The 16,772-nt window shown below is 39.5% G+C and overlaps 1 protein-coding gene across 4 annotated transcripts in view; it reads left to right on the top strand.

Annotated features, from left to right (window-relative positions):
* Positions 1-16,772, top strand: part of PTN (pleiotrophin) — a 103,312-nt gene that overhangs the window by 59,733 nt on the left and 26,807 nt on the right. For 3 of the 4 annotated variants that reach the window (XM_007466592.1, XM_007466593.1, XM_007466594.1), the window contains one exon: positions 15,977-16,092. In XM_007466592.1, the coding sequence (XP_007466654.1) occupies positions 15,978-16,092 (115 nt within the window). In that variant the 5' untranslated portion in view covers position 15,977. Of the gene's footprint in view, positions 1-15,976; positions 16,093-16,772 lie in introns of those variants that run through there. The other variant, XM_007466591.1, reaches the window with a different exon arrangement.

The raw sequence follows: 16,772 nt of genomic DNA, 5'->3' as shown, positions 1-16,772 counted from the left end.
CCCTACTCTTATTTTCTCTTTGCCTTTTTCTTTACTTTTATTATTTCATCCTTCTAGAATGTATATATTTTAAAAGGTACCTTAAAATTACTGGAAGAAATCGGACCATAAATAATTTAAATAAGTAATCAAATAGTAAGCAAATATTTAAATTTTTTATTCCCAAAGAAATTATGGTTTAGAAGAAGTGTTTTCAAATTTTCAATATCACCTGGGGATCTTGACCTTGTTAGAATGAGTATTCTAGTTCAGAAGGTCTGGGGTGGGACTTGACAGTCTGCATTTCTAACAAGCTCCCAGGTAATGCTGATGCTGCTGTCCTTAGAGGAGGGCTTTGTGGAGCAAGGGGCTCAGAAGAGCGGCTTAGAGCTTTATAAAAACACAAAGTATCCAGTGCCTAGCACACTTTGACTCGCAACCAAGAGCAGTGAGATGGTGTCTTATTTCTCTTATGCTTTTTTTTTTTGGCGGTATGTGGGCCTCTCACTGTTGTGGCCTCTCCCGTTGCGGAGCACAGGCTCTGGACGTGCAGGCTCAGCGGCCATGGCTCACGGGCCCAGCCGCTCCGCGGCATGTGGGATCTTCCCGGACCGGGGCACGAACTCGTGTCCCCTGCAACGGCAGGCGGACTCTCAACCACTGCGCCACCAGGCAAGCCCTCTCTTATGCTTTTATGAGTAAAAGATTCCTTTCTTTAATCCAAATTACCTGAAAGAGTCCCATGGGATTCTATTTCTGACACAAGTCATTGTCTCTGCCGTCCTTTTGAGTCATAGCAGTTCCCTGGGCAGACACTTGGTCCGTTGACTCTTGGGCAGAGTCTTTTCCATTACACTGCGGCAGTTCTCAGGGCCTTTCATTATGTCACACTGGATATTTATTAGGCTCTTCTAACATAATAACTCGGCTGAGTCACACAGATACCCACTGGCCAAGAAACAGTCTCTAAACTAATGTTAACTTAACGATTGTTTCAGAAGCAGCTATGTACTTTTCCTTAACTTCATAATTTTGCTAAAATATACCTCAATGTTACCAGCGATTCCTTGTTGCTAATTCCCATAGGCACCTATCTCTAGAATTTGACCCTGTTCATCATTTCTTACTTCTCGAAACTTCCTGTTTGCTTGGTTTCCATGATTCAACTTCCTTTGCTTGCCTCTTACTGCTCTGTTGCTACCCCCGATTCACTTATGTAAGAATTAGAATTCTCACGTCTTGTGTACATCTTCAGTTCTTCCTCTGTGTCTTCTTACTCTGTGGTCTCTTAGATCGATAACTACTATCTCTTTCAACTCAGATAGCCTATTGGTACCTCAAACTCAGTGTGTCCAAACAGATCTTTGCTACCTTTCCTTACTTAACCTTAGTCATTTAACATCTTTAAGCTTTTTTTTTTTTACTGATCTGAAAAGTCAGGCTAGTGAAAGAACCTAAATAATCAGATGTCTGAGAATTAATACATTAATAGATACTATATTAACTATATTATATATAAATATCTATTATACATATTCTGAGACTTAATATATGTCAGTTGCTGAGAATACTGTCCTTAGGATAGATCTGAGTGTGTATTACTTATGAATCTGTTTAAAACCATATTGTCTATGTTGGCACTTACCTCCAGATTGAAGATTAGAATCTGGGAGATGTCCTAGATTTCTCCTTCCAAAGTACATTCAATTAATATGATAAGTCCAATAAATTTTATCCCTTAAGTAACTTTTTTTGGTCTTCTCTCTATCCTCTTTCCAGTGTCACAGTGTAAGTCTTGTCAGTGTCTCACCTGGATTATGTCAACTGCCCTTGTCTAAGCCTCCCTGAGTCTAGGCGCACATCCTCCATTCACTCTGCTTACCGATTGCTGAGTGCTCTCTCAGATTCACAGCTGGTCATGGTCGTCCTTCTCTCAAAATTCTTCATTGCTCCGTATTTCCTAAAGTAAAACATCATTGCATTTCTCACGTGACCCTTATATATGACAAGCAAGAAACATCAAGATTAATCTCTTCCATCTCTTAGTTTCTTTTCTATTTCTCAACTTTTCTCACTGGTGCTTGAGTAATTTTTAACTAACCATTGATTCCTGGAACATATCACAGTTAGTCAAACCTGCAGGCCTTTGCCTGCATGTTCTTCTTTCTCTAAACTAATCTGTTATTTGAGATTAAGCTCAAAATCAGTCTCCTCCGGAAGCTTTCCTTAAAGACTCTGAACATACTTAGGTAACTTTTTTATGCCCGTTAAAAAGAAGAAGAAGAACTATTACAGCAGTTTTCTAATTTTAGTGCATCATTATTTTATCAGGAAATAGTGTTGGATTTGATTCAGGTTTTTTATGGCATCTTTTGAAATAATCCCATGATTTTTCTCCATTATTCTGGTAATTCTGCTAATGCAATGAAATACATTGGCATTCAGCTGTTAAAACAGCCTTGCATCCTGGAATAAACATCACTAGTTATGATTTATTAGCTTTTTTTAAATATTTACTGGATTTGGTTTACTAATTTTTTTAAAGATTTTTATGTTTATGTTCATGAGGAGTGTTGGTCTATAGTTTCTTGTAATGTCCTTGTTAGGTTTTGGTATCAAGTCAAGTTCATTCATACTGAATTTTTTTCTACTTATACCAATTAGAGTGGTTAAAACCTTAGATTATGATTCTGGATTAGCCTGTTTCCTTTTTCAGTTCTGTCAGTGAGTAATTCATGTCTTTTGAAATTTTATTATATTTAACCCCATTTGGTATTATGCCTTCTAGATTAATAGATACTTTTTCTAATTATGAAATGTCTCTCTTTATTTTGATAATTCTTCTGACTTGAAGTCTACATTGACTGTTATTACTATAGCCACACTAGCTTTTCTATGATGGTTGGTTCTGTGGAATATCTTTTCCCATCCTTTAACTTTTAACTTAAAAAAAACAAATATATATATATATATATATTTAAAGTGTGTCTTTTGTAGATAGCATGCAGTTCAGTATTGCTTGTTTCTTTAGTTTGACAATCTGTGTTTTTTGATTAATACATTTTGTCTATTTGTATTTAATGCAATCATTCATATGTGTAGGCTTACACATACTTTCTTGCTATCTCTTTTTATCCCATTTGTTCCTTGTTCCTTTGTCCCTCCTTTTCTGATTATTTTAGGTTAATCAAACCTTATTTTAAGTTTCCTACTTTAATTTTTCTACTCTTTTAAGTTGTAACTCTGAATTATTTCTTTTAATGGTTGCTCTAGGAATTGACATATGTATCTCTGACATATAACTTCCTATTCAAAATGAACATTAACCACTTTATGTAAAAAATCCTTAAAACAGTAAAATTCTTGCCTCATTTATCAAAAATAAGGTGACCATATGTGCGTGGGTTTATCTCTGGGCTTTCTATCCTGTTCCATTGATCTATATTTCTGTTTTTGTGCCAGTACCATACTGTCTTGATTCCTATAGCTTTGTAGTATAGTCTGAAGTCAGGGAGTCTGATTCCTCCAGCTCCGTTTTTCTTTCTCAAGATTGCTTTGGCTATTCGGGGCCTTTTGTGTTTCCATACAAATTGTGAAATTTTTGTTCTAGCTCTGTGAAAAATGCCATTGGTAGTTTAATAGGGATTGCATTGAACCTGTAGATGGCTTTGGGTAGTATAGTCATTTTCACAGTGTTGATTCTTCCAATCCAAGAACATGGTATATCTCTCCATCTGTTTGTGTCATCTTTAATTTCTTTCAACAGTGTCATAGTCTTGTGCATACAGGTCTTTAGTCTCCTTAGGTAGGTTTATTCCTAGGTATTTTATTCTTTTTGTTGCAATGGTAAATGGGAGTGTTTCCTTAATTTCTCTTTCAGATTTTTCATCATTAGTGTATAGGAATGCAAGAGATTTCTGTGCATTAATTTTGTATCCTGCTACTTTACAAAATTCATTTATTAGCTCTAGTAGTTTTCCGGTAGCATCTTTAGGATTCTCTACGTATAGTATCCTGTGATCTGCAAACAGTAACAGCATTACTTCTTCTTTTCTGATTTGGCTTCCTTTCATTTCTTTTTCTTCTCTGATTGCTGTGGCTAAAACTCCCAAAACTATGTTGAATAATAGTGGTGAGAGTGGGCAACCTTGTCTTGTTCCTGATGTTAGTAAAAATGGTTTCACTGATCTTAGAGGAAATGGTTTCAGTTTTTCACCATTGAGAACGATGTTGGCTGTGTGTTTGTCATTTATGGCCTTTACTATATTGAGGTAAGTTCCCTCTATTCCTACTTTCTGGAGATTTTTTTTTTTATCATAAATGGGTGTTGAACTTTGTCAAAAGCTTTTTCTGCATCTATTGAGATGATCATATGGTTTTGATCCTTCAATTTGTTGATATGGTGCATCACATTGATTGATTTGCATATATTGAAGAATCCTTGCATTCCTGGGATAAACCCCACTTGATCATGGTGTATGATCCTTTTAATGTGCTGCTGGATTCTGTTTGCTAGTATTTTGTTGAGGATTTTTGCATCTATGTTCATCAGTGATATTGGCCTGTAGTTTTCATTTTTTGTAGCATCTTTGTCTGGTTTTGGTATCAGGGTGATGGTGGCTTCATAGAATGAGTTTGGGAGTGTTCCTCCCTCTGATTATATTTTGGAAAAGTTTGAGAAGGAGGGGTGTTTTCTCTTCTCTAAATGTTTGATAGAATTCACCTGTGAATCCATCTGGCCCTGGGCTTTTGTTTGTTGAAAGATTTTTAATCACAGTTTCAGTTTCAGTGCTTGTGGTTGGTCTCTTTATATTTTCTATTTCTTCCTTGTTTAGTCTTGGAAGCTTGTGCTTTTCTAAGAATTTGTCCATTTTTTCCAGGTTGTCCATTTTAGTGGCATATAGTTGCTTGTAGTAATCTCTCATGACCCTTTGTATTTCTGCAGTGACAGTTGTTACTTCTCCTTTTTCATTTCTAATTCTATTGATTTGAGTTTTCTCCCTTTTTTTCTTGATGAATCTAGCTAATGGTTTGTCAATTTGTTTATCTTCTCAAAGAACCAGATTTTAGTTTTATTGATCTTTTCTATTGTTTTCTTCACTTTTTTCTAATTAATTCTGATGTGATCTTTATGATTTCTTTCCTTCGGCTAACTCTGGGGTCTTTTTGTTCTTCCTTCTGTAATTGCTTTAGGTGTAAGGTTAGGTTGTTTATTTTAGATGTTTCTTGTTTCTTGAGGTAGGATCGTATTGCTAAAAACGTCCCTCTTAGAGCTGCTTTTGATGCATCCCATAGGTTTTGGGTAGTCGTGTTTTCCTTGTCATTTGTTTCTAGGTATTTTTTTATATCCTCTTTGATATCTACAGTGACCTATTGGTTATTACGTACTGTATTGTTTATTGTTTTTTTTTTCTTTTTTCTTTTTTGCGGTACGCAGGCCTCTCACTGTTGTGGCTTCTCCCCTTGCGGAGCACAGGCTCCGGACGCGCAGGCTCAGCAGCCATGGCTCACAGGCCTAGCCGCTCTGCGGCATGTGGGATCTTCCCGGACCGGGGCACGAACCCATGTCCCCTGCATCGGCAGGCGGACTCTCAACCACTGCGCCACCAGGGAAGCCTGTGTTTGTATTTTTTACAGATTTTTCCCTGTAGTTGATATCTAGTCTCATAGCGTTGGGGTCGTAAATGATACTTGATATCATTACAATTTTCTTATATTTACCAAGGCTTGATTTGTAACCCGAGATATGACCTATCCTGGAGAATGTTCCATGAGCACTTGAGAAGAAAGTGTATTCTGTTGTTTTTGGATGGAATGTCCTACAGATATCAATTAAGTCCATCTTGTTTAATGCATCATTGAAATCTTGTGTTTCCTTATTTATTTTCATTTTGAATGATCTTTCCATTGGTGAAAGTGGGGTGTTAACATCCCCTACTATGATTGTGTTACTGTCAATTTCCCCTTTTATGGCTGTTAGCATTTGCCTTATGTATTGATGTGCTCCTATATCGGGTGCATAAATATTTACAATTGTTCTATCATCTTCTTGGATTGATCCCTTGATCATTATATAGTGTCCTTCTTTGTCTCTTGTAATAGTCTTTATTTTAAAGTCTATTTTGTCTGATATGAGAATTGTTACTTCAGCTTTCTTTTGAATTCCATTTGCATGGAATATCTTTTTCCATCCCCTCACTTTCAGTCTGTATGTGTCCCTAGGTCTGAAGTGGGTCTCTTGTAGACAGCATATATATGAGTCTTGTTTTTGTATCCATTCAGCCAGTCTATGTGTTTTGGTTGGAGCATTTAATCCATTTACATTTAAGGTAATTATCGATATGTATGTTCATATTACCATTTTCTTAATTGTTTGGGGTTTGTTATTGTAGCTCTTTTCCTTCTCTTGTGTTTCCTGCCAGAGAAGTTCTTTTAGTATTTGTTGTAAAGCTGGTTTGGTGGTGCTGAATTCTCTTAGCTTTTGCTTGTCTGTAAAGGTTTTAATTCTTCTTTGGAATCTGAATGAGATCCTTGCTGGGAAGAGTAATCTTGGTTGCAGGTTTTCCCCTTCATCACTTTAAGTATGTCCTGCCACTCCCTTCTGGCTTACAGAGTTTCTGCTGAAAGATCAGCTGTTAACCTTATGGGTATTCCCTTGTATGTTATTGGTTGTTTTTCCCTTGCTGCTTTTAATATCTTTTCTTTGTATTTATTTTTTGATCATTTGATTAATATGTGTCTTGGCATGTTTCTCCTTGGCTATATCCTGTATGGGACTCTCTGTGCTTCCTGGACTTGATTCACTATTTCCTTTCCCATATTAGGGAAATTTTCAACTATAATCTCTTAAAATATTTTCTCAGTCCCTTTCTTTTTCTCTTCTTCTTCTGGAACCCCTAAAATTCGAATGTTGGTGCATTTAATGTTGTCCCAGAGGTCTCTGAGACTGTCTTCAATTCTTTTCATTCTTTTTTCTTTATTCTGCTCTGCAGTAGCTATTTCCACTATTTTATCTGCCAGGTCAGTTATCATTCTTCTGCCCCAGTTATTCTGCTATTGATTCTTTCTAGAGAATTTTTAATTTCATTTATTGTGTTGTTCATCATTGTTTATTTGCTCTGTAGTTCTTCTACGTCCTTGTTAAACGTTTCTTGAATTTTCTCCATTCTCTTTCCAAGATTTTGGATCATCTTTACTATCATTACTCTGAATTCTTTTTCAGGTAGGCTGCCTATTTCCTCTTCATTTGTTTGTTCTGGTGGGTTTTTACCTTGTTCCTTCATCTGCTGTGTGTTTCTGTGTCTTCTCAGTTTGCTTAACTTGCTGTGTTTGTGGTCTCTTTTTTGCAGTGTGCACATTCGTAGTTCCCGTTTATTTTTGGTGTCTGCCCCCAGTGGCTAAGGTTGGTTCAGTGGGTTTTGTAGGCTTCCTGGTGGAGGGGAGTAGTGCCTGTGTTCTGGTGGATGAGGTTGGATCTTGTCTTTCTGGTGGGGAGGACCGTGTCCGGGTGTGTGTTTTGGGGTCTCTGTGAACTTAATATGATTTTAGGCAGCCTCTCTCCTAATGGGTGGGGTTGTGTTCCTGTCTTGCTAGTTGTTTGGCATGGGTTGTCCAGCACTGGAGCTTGCTGGTCGTTGAGTGGAGCTGGGTCTTAGCACTGAGATGGAGATCTGTGGAAGAGTTTTTGCCATTTGATATTATGTGGAGGTGGGAGGTCTCTGGTGGATCAATGTGCTGAACTCGCCTCTCCCACCTCAGAGGCACAGGCCTGACACCCAGCCGGAGCACCAAGACCCTGTCAGACACACGGTTCAGAAGAAAAGGGAGAAAAAAAGAAAGAAAGAAAGAAAGAAAGAAAATAAGTAAAATAAAGTTATTAGAATAAAAAGTAATTATTAAAAATAAAAAAATTAAAAAGTAATAAAGAAAGAAAGAAGAGAGCAAGCAAATCAAAAAGTAAATCCACCAATGATAAGAAGTGCTAAAAACTATACTTAAAAAAAAAAAAAAAAAAAAAAAAAAAAAAAAAAGGCTTCCCTGGTGGCGCAGTGCTTGAGAGTCCGCCTGCCGATGCAGGAGACGCGGGGTCGTGCCCCGTTTCGGGAAGATCCCACATGCCGCGGAGCGGCTGGGCCCGTGAGCCATGGCCACTGAGCCTGCGCGTCCGGAGCCTGTGCTCCGCAAAATGGGAGAGGCCACAACAGTGAGAGGCCCGCATAACGCAAGGAAAAAAAAAAAAAAAAAAAAAGGGAAAGAAAGAACCCTAGGCCAAATGGTGAAAGCAAAACTATACAGACAAAATCACACAGAGAAGCATACAGATGCACACTCACAAAAAGAGAAAAAGGAAAAGTATATATATATCATTGCTCCCAAAGTCCACCTCCTCAATTTTGGGATGATTCGTTGTCTATTCAAGTTTTCCACAGATGCACGTACATCAAGTTGATTGTGGAGCTTTAATCCGCTGTTCCTGAACCTGCTGGGAGAGATTTCCCTTTCTCTTCTTTGTTCGCACAGCTCCTAGGTTTCAGCTTTGGATTTGGCCCCGCCTCTGCGTGTAGGTCGCTGGAGGGCGTCTGTCCTTCGCTCAGACAGGACGGGGTTAAAGGAGCAGCTGACTCGGGGGATGTGGCTCACTTATGCCGCTGGGAGGGAGGGGTAGGGATGCGGGGCGGGCCTGCGTCGGCAGAGGCCGGTGTGACGTTGCACCAGCCTGAGGCGCGCCGTGCGTTCTCCCGGGAAAGTTGTCCCTGGATCCCGGGACCCTGGCAGTGGCGGGCTGCACAGGCTCCCGGGAGGGGCAGTGTGGACAGTGACCTGTGCTCGCACACAGGCTTCTTGGTGGCGGCAGCAGCAGCCTTAGCATCTCATGCCCGTGTCTGGGGTCCGCGCTGTTAGCCGCGGCTCGCGCCCGTCTCTGGAGCTCCTTCAAGCAGCGCTCTGAATCCCCTCTCCTCGCGCACCAGGAAACAAAGAGGGAAGAAAAACCCTCTTGTCTCTGGCAGCTCCAGGTTTTTTCCCGGACTCCGTCCCGGCTAGCCGTGGCGCACTAGCCCCTTCAGGCTGTGTTCACGCCGCCAACCCCAGTCCTCTCCCTGGGATCCGACCTCCAAAGCCCGAGCCTCAACTCCCAGCCCCGCCCGCCCGGGCAGGTGAGCGGACAAGCCTGTCGGGCTGGTGAGCGCCGGTCGGCACCGATCCTCTGTGCGGGAATCTCTCCGCTTTGCCCTCCGCACCCCTGTTGCTGCGCTCCCCTCCGCGGCTCTGAAGCTTCCCCCCACCCCCAACCCGTCTCTGCCAGTGAAGGGGCTACCCAGTGTGTGGAAGCTTTTCCTCCACGTTCCCTCCTAGAGGTGCAGGCCCCGTCCCTATTCTTGTCTCTGTTTTTTCTTTTTTCTTTTGCCCTACCCAGGTACATGGGGGAGTCTCTTGCCTTTTGGGAAGTCTGAGGTCTTCTGCCAGCGTTCACAAGGTGTTCTGTAGGGGTTGTTCCACATGTAGATGTATTTCTGATGTATTTGTGGGGAGGAAGGTGATCTCCGCGTCTTACTCCTCCGCCATCTTGAAGGTCTCCTCTCATTGTGATCTTTAAACAAACAACGAGCCTGCGTGATAAAACTAAATTTTCTTACAGGAGGATACTGAGAGTAAAAGGGAGTGACTGCTTTGTCCACATCACAGATATAGTAAGTGATGACGCTTATATGGAAGAAATCTGGCTGACTCCAAAGGCCCTTCTCTTCCCACAGTATTAAGAATTTTGTTTTTAATGCCTTATGATTTTCTGACATATTTTCCTCATATTTGTAATCATACTTGTTATACTGTGTGTTTGATCTTTGATAAGAGGACATAATCATTTCCAACTTTACTGTAAGGTATGGAATAGTTAAAATACACACTTGTAAAATTCCTATTTTTGCTACCACAAGCAAAGCATTTTGCATACTCAAATATATTCCATATTTACATCACCTACCTGAGACATTTTCCCATTTCTACCTTTTGAAAAAGTACTGTTTTGTACCATCATATCCCCTACTGGGTAGATCTTGATATTGGCCAGACCAGTGACTTTTAAATACATTTTTCTTTCTTGACAAAGAAAACTTACAAGGAAGCCACTAAGGAAAGTAGTTAAAGAGGAGCTGCTCCAGCTGAAGCTGAGATAAGGGTGGGAGCTATGGGCACAGAAGGGTGGCTTTCAACACACATTTTCAGGATCCTTTAACGCCTGGCAGCAGCCTTTGACCTCTTCAGGGAAACACCGGTGCTCTAAAAATCACTGCTTTAGCCCAACTTTATTTTTCTAATGAATATCAGAAGGGATTTTTAAATGTGTGTGTATGAACTTTTTTTTTTTGAGTGTGAAGTTTTTGAGTCTTGGAGCTCATTCTTGACTCCAATCATAGTACTTTGGTAATAAACACCCCAAAATGAACCAAAGTACATAGAACAGCCACAAAACTGATAAACAAAAATAAAAACAAAGCCAAAAGGGTAACAAATGTACTATATTCAAGATATCTGGATGGACTGTTGAGTATGGTGGCTGCCCCTTTGGTGGTAATTTAGGGTTTTAGTCACGTTTATACAACATGCAGCCTTTTCCTCCCTCCCTGACCTTCCCTTGTTTCACTTCTCCAGACCAGTTAACAACTCTATCTTCCTCCCTCACAGCTCCCAGGATTAACTCATTTTATCTTTCTCCTTTTGAGGTCCACCCACTGTCACTTACTACTGTTTACTCTATTCTAATCACATCTGTCACTGAAGGTATTATAAACATCATCTCCACATATTCACTTATTTGGTCCTTTCTGCCTGAATTTCCCTTCCTTCCCTCTTTTCTTTATTTAGAAGACTTCAACTATTAAAAAAAAAAAAAAAAAAAGATAAAATATACCCAGCCCTCTACCTCACTCAACCTTGCTAAGCAAAATTATCACTTGAGCCTATGTACTGAGCTAGCACTATGTGTATAAACTTTTCATGATATTTACCATAGTGAACCATTTCTCTCCCTTTTCTCCCAGTTAGACAGAACTCTTTTAGGGGGAGGGCTGAATCATATTCTTTTATCATGTTCCCATGCCCAGCATACACCTGGCCCTTAGTAGGTGCTCTAAAAATCGGTGAATAGATGTCTAAAGAAGATGTCTTAAAATATCACATTTTTCCAGCAGGTGCCACCACGCCATGAAAATATTTCAGCCTTAAAGTTGCCTGTTTTTATTGAGTTATACAAAATTAAGTGAATGTCCTTCTTTATCCATCTAATTGATAATGCACTTAGTTAAAATCAAAGATGGAACACTGTTGAACTCATTTCTGGGGTGTGAGTAGAGTGTATCTGAGGTCATCATGCACACATGTGATTGGCACACATTCTTTTCAAGGCTTAGTGTTTAAATAAGCTTAACAAGGTCAAAGTTAAGGTCTGATTTAGCAAAAGATTCCATTGTAAACATAATGGCTATTTATATGAGACTTTAGGAATCTAAGGCAATGACCAAACCATTTGAAAATAAATCAATATGAGGATTACGACTTGAAGAAGAGTTGGTGAAAATAAAGAAAAGTGACCTACAAAAAGGAAAACAATTACTTTTTCACAGAAATTTAGGCAGGTAGATCACAAAATATCTAGAAAAGTCTGATGATGTGTAATATATGCCACAGAAGCATTGCCAGTCATTCACTGACTATTCCTGTATGTATGAAACTCCTTTAGATTCTGGTTGTTTCCAGCCCAATTTCTTCGGTGAATTTTATATCCCATGGTATAGACAAAGGGTTGAGACATCATTTCAGCATGAATATTAATTCCTCTGTTTGATACCATGTTTTGGTGATAATTTTTGCTGGCAAAAGTTTTACTGAGTGGCAACTAAGTGCTGGGTCCCTATCCTAGGTACTTGAAATAAAGACGGCAGTAGAATAGTTTCACCACACAAGAGGCATAAAATGCAGTTGCAAAGTTAGATTTTTTTTTTTTTTCATTTCATACATGTTAAATTACATCAACAGTCACCCTAATTCTCAACACGGAGTCTCTTTACTTAAGCGAACTCCAAAGAAATACTGGGCATGAAGGTCCTTGAGTTTATTTTAACTTTTTAAGACGTCAAAAGGCTGAACAAATTTGTATCCTTAGAAAGCTGAACAAATCTTTAGGTGGCATTAAATCATATCTCTTTCTCTTTGTTTTTAAAAATTTTTTATCTTTTGATTTTAGATATTAGACGGCTTAAAGTGTCATGCTTGTTATGTCTTATTTCAGCATTCTTTTTGCGTGTGTGTGTGTGTTACGCGGGCATCTCACCTTGTGGCCTCTCCCATTGCGGAGCACAGGCTCCAGACGCGCAGGCCCAGCGGCCATGGCTCACGGGCCCAGCTGCTCCGCGGCACGCAGGATCCTCCCGGACCGGGGCACGAACCCATGTCCCCTGCATCGGCAGGCAGACCCTCAACCACTGCGCCACCAGGGAAGCCCGCTTGTTATGTCTTAATAAAAAGAAGTACTTCCTTTTAGTAAGTAATACGAGTGTAGGGGTGAATTAACTTTATTCAGCAACTAATAATATATTTCTTGATATTCTGGGTTAGCTCTGTGTCTACATCTTGCATTTTCACCATAAACCTCTCAAGTTGTTGTTATAATCAAATGCACTTTGTAGATGTCAAAACAGCGGTTCAAATGGCTGTGATTTGCCCAAGAACATTCCAAAAATTATATGGTGGAGCTGAAGTTTAAGCCAAAGCTTCTGCCTTCAAAACCTGTATTAGTCATTCCAAACAGATCACTAAGAGACAGATTCCAGCATTCTTGTTTTATGTTTACACGAGATGTTAATCATCTTTAAAAATTCTAGATCCTATTAAAATGCTAAAGGAAAGGAGAGCTCTCTTTTCCTTTTCATCAGCGACTTCTCCATAGAAGTGACCAGGACTTAATAAATTAACACTTTTCCCCTGAGTTGGTTTCAGAAACCAACTCAGGGGAAACTTTGAACTTCATGCTTATTAGTGATTGAGATAACTCAACGATAATTTCCAGACAACAGACATCTAGGGTAGTCTTCAACTTAACCGTTAAACCCTATGAAATTAAATCTGTCAGAGCAAGTACAACACAAGATGGCAGTAGGAGCGGGTGGAAATAAGTAAATTATTCAAAAGGACTGAGCTGACTTAGCAAGGCTTATTCTGCCACTGTTTTATTTCCCTCCGTGTGAAAAATAAGTCATGATCCTGACCACTTCTTTAAGGTCAATGTTCTTGCCTCCATGCTCATCTAGCAACTGTTGGATAGCAGGCAGGGTTAAACCATATACAGATGCTTTTGCCTTTGTTTGATGCTAAGGACAAATGAACAATCAACTATGCAAATACCACAAGCAAGGGAAACTGTTATCTACACATGTTTAATTACCCAAGTTTTTACCACGGTACCAAGGCACCAGCATTCTACTTGGGCTTTTGGATAATTCGAGTCATCTCTTTTCTAAACTCCCTTACTCTCTTCTTTTAAATAACCATTTTTCCATTTGCTCTACCCCCCAAAATCTTAAGCTATCAAAATAGAGGCTTAAACAGAATGGTAGGCAAAACAGGAGGGAAGGGAAAAGAGGTTGAGAAGACGCTCCAACTCACACCTATTGCTGATCACATACTTTACACATTTTCCATGTACACATGGAATTGCATGCATTTTTCTTTAGAACATCTAAAAGCTGAAATTAACCGTTTGCCCACTAATGAAGATTCTGAATTTTTCTGAATCAATAGGAGAAATAACATAGACTAGAGTGCACTTCCGTTCTACCAACTCTCATCCCAATTCCTCTCTCCTTCCTTCCTCTCTGCTCCCACTATAGTTAAGATCACTTGTTTAATAGACCATTCTATGACTCAAAAGAAATTTTTGGTCAGGAAATTCTGGCCCATGTGGGATTTTTTTTTTCTTGAAATTAAGTGAATTTAACTTGATTGAGAGAAAGCTTTTTGGAAATAATTATAAAAGTAAGAACTTAGCAATGTCAAACTAGAAATGCTGAGGTTAAAATAGCCAGCAATAGCACCTTTCTATTAATAACTCTGTGTGTGTGTGTTATTTATGGAAGAGTTCTTTCTGTTTCTGCCAAGTGGCCATGTTCCCTCAGTGACATTTCTTTACAAGGCTCTGCAAGCATCTCTCCATTGCTTGGTCAGAAAGTTCTCTCAAGAGCTGTGCTTTCATGATGGAAATTTCTGAATTCTCATCTAATTCACAATCTGAATATTACAGGTATTCAAAGGTAATTGTGAAACATAAAGGTGTATTCCAAGTTGGAAAGAAATCTGTTAAATTTTTAAAGTTCTGAATTTGAAAGTTAACTTACCCTTTAAGAAGGTTCAGATGAAAAGTTTCTGCCACCAAAGTGGTTAGTCACTGAGAGTATGTTCTTGGACAGCCTTCGGAGAAAACAACAGAAGACCTTCACCTTGGTTCACATTACACCTAATAATTGTAAATGATGCATGGCTAAGTGATATATGTATAGTAGTGTAGATGCACCAGGGTACTCAACTGTGAGAAGACTTGCCAACCAGTACATCCAGATTGGCTTCTCATATAGTTCATGTCCAGTGAGAGTCATAGGAAAAGTCTCAGCATCAGTAGGAACTCTTCTGTCTGACCATCAGTGAAATATAGTTATAAAAATTTAGCATTAAGAGGAAGAACAAAACACCTAATTTTAGATTTTAGAAAGTAATGGAGATGCTGAGTAGCTGTTTAGGATGTAAGATTCATTGAAAGGACCAAATGACCAAAACACTAACTTTAACTGATAGACGAAATATGCTTCATCCATACGATGGAATCTAGAGTCATCAATTAAAAGAACACTAATAAGGGATAGCGTTTCCAATGTCACAGAGAGGGGGAAAAATTCACGGACAAGGACATCATTTCATAGATGTGTCTGAATAAGGAAAAGCAAATTGCAGAATAGAGTGATCTCAATCCCTTTTATGTGTGACGTGTTTTGTTTTTGTTTTTTTGCGGTACGCGGGCCTCTCACTGCTGTGGCCTTTCCCGTCGTGGAGCACAGGCTCCGAATGGGCAGGCCCAGCGGCCATGGCTCACGGGCCCAGCCGCTGCGCGGCACGTGGGATCTTCCCGGACCGGGGCACGAACCCGTGTCCCCTGCATCGGCAGGCGGACTCTCAACCACTGCGGCACCAGGGAAGCCCATGTGTGACGTTTTATTGTTTACATTCATGAGAATGTAAAATTATCTAAACAATCTATACTTCTGGAAGAAAAATTCTCAGAGTTAATGACCATATGTTATTACTGTCATTTTTATATGAAGTATAAAACACCATGAACATACCAGATAGAGATAAACGACTGCCAGGTGAGTTGCTGCGGCCAGTGACTTGGTGTAGCTTCAAGAAGTGGGCTGTCCTGGGGCTTGAACTGAGACTTCCCAAGTTTGCTTAGCAAGGCAATCATACTGCCACCAGGCTGTCGCAAATGACTTTAAGTTCTAAGGGAGTCTTCATAATGTTATCCTGGGATTTTTATTCATATCACATGTGGAGAATTTCAAATTATGAGTAAGTGTAAACTCTTCATTCCATCCTAGAATTTAGTGGATTTTCAGCACATGTGAGTTTAGAAGTGTTTTTGCGATAGATCGAAGGTGTGCTAGCTCTTCTTCTGTTTTGGGCTTTACTCTTCAGTGGACCAACGAATAATAGAACTATGATGATAAGATAATCATGATGATGGAAACGATAAAAAAAAATCTGAGATGTTGGTCATTACTGATGCATCTGAAGATAACAGCAAACATATACTTGCACAGGTAATCCATTCATTGTGTCCATTCAGATTATCCACATGGGCTACAACACCATGGTTGTTTTTGGGAATTGTCAGGAGTTATAAGGATGACTATAGTTACTTAGGTTGACACCACCTTCTTCTGTTTCTCCCTAGAATGCAGACCCAACAGTACCTGCAGCAGCGTCGAAAATTTGCAGCTGCCTTCCTGGCATTTATTTTCATTTTAGCAGCTGTGGATACTGCTGAAGCAGGAAAGAAAGAGAAACCAGGTAAGCAATATGGCTATGTTCACAAAACTCTTCATTGATTAACATCCATCTAATCCAACTACCTGATTTTTGTCTTTTCTCCTTCCCTCCCTCCCTCCTTTTCTTTCTTCCCCCCTTCCTTCCTTCCAAGTATTTAGAGGAACCTAAGCGACATCCCCTCTGATTCCACCCCCCACTCTAAGTTCTGAAGTATAGGTGGTGATCATTAGCTACTGACTGAAACAATAATGATCATATCAACAGCTACAACATACAGAAAATTGACCAGCAATCAAGTGTTTTACTTATGTTGACACTCTTCCTCAAAACGAGTCCTGCAAGCAAGTTTTGTTTTATCTCATATTTACAAAGGAGGAAACTGAAGCTTAGAGAGGATAAAGCACCTTTTCTGTGTCACTCCCAATGTCATAAGGAGGCTGTGGAGCTGAGGGTCTATTACATCTGTGGTCCACCACATTTAATTTATGCTATTCCATCTATAAGACAGAGAAAGGAACACTGACATGCATTGAAATGGCTAATCTGACAACTGTTACTTCTCAAAGAATATTTTCTCATTTTTTAGGTTTAACTGGCTTTGATCATCTTCTCTTTTTCAGAAATGTTTGCTTCTTAAAGGAGATGTCAGTAAATCACTTAGCACAGTCCCTGGCACATAGTAAGAGTTAAATGAATATTAG

Source organism: Lipotes vexillifer, unplaced genomic scaffold, assembly GCF_000442215.2.
Source record: "Lipotes vexillifer unplaced genomic scaffold, Lipotes_vexillifer_v1.1 scaffold71, whole genome shotgun sequence".
Lineage (NCBI taxonomy): Eukaryota > Metazoa > Chordata > Mammalia > Artiodactyla > Lipotidae > Lipotes > Lipotes vexillifer.
Note: the sequence above shows the minus strand (reverse complement) of the source record. Positions and strands in the feature narration are given on the sequence as shown.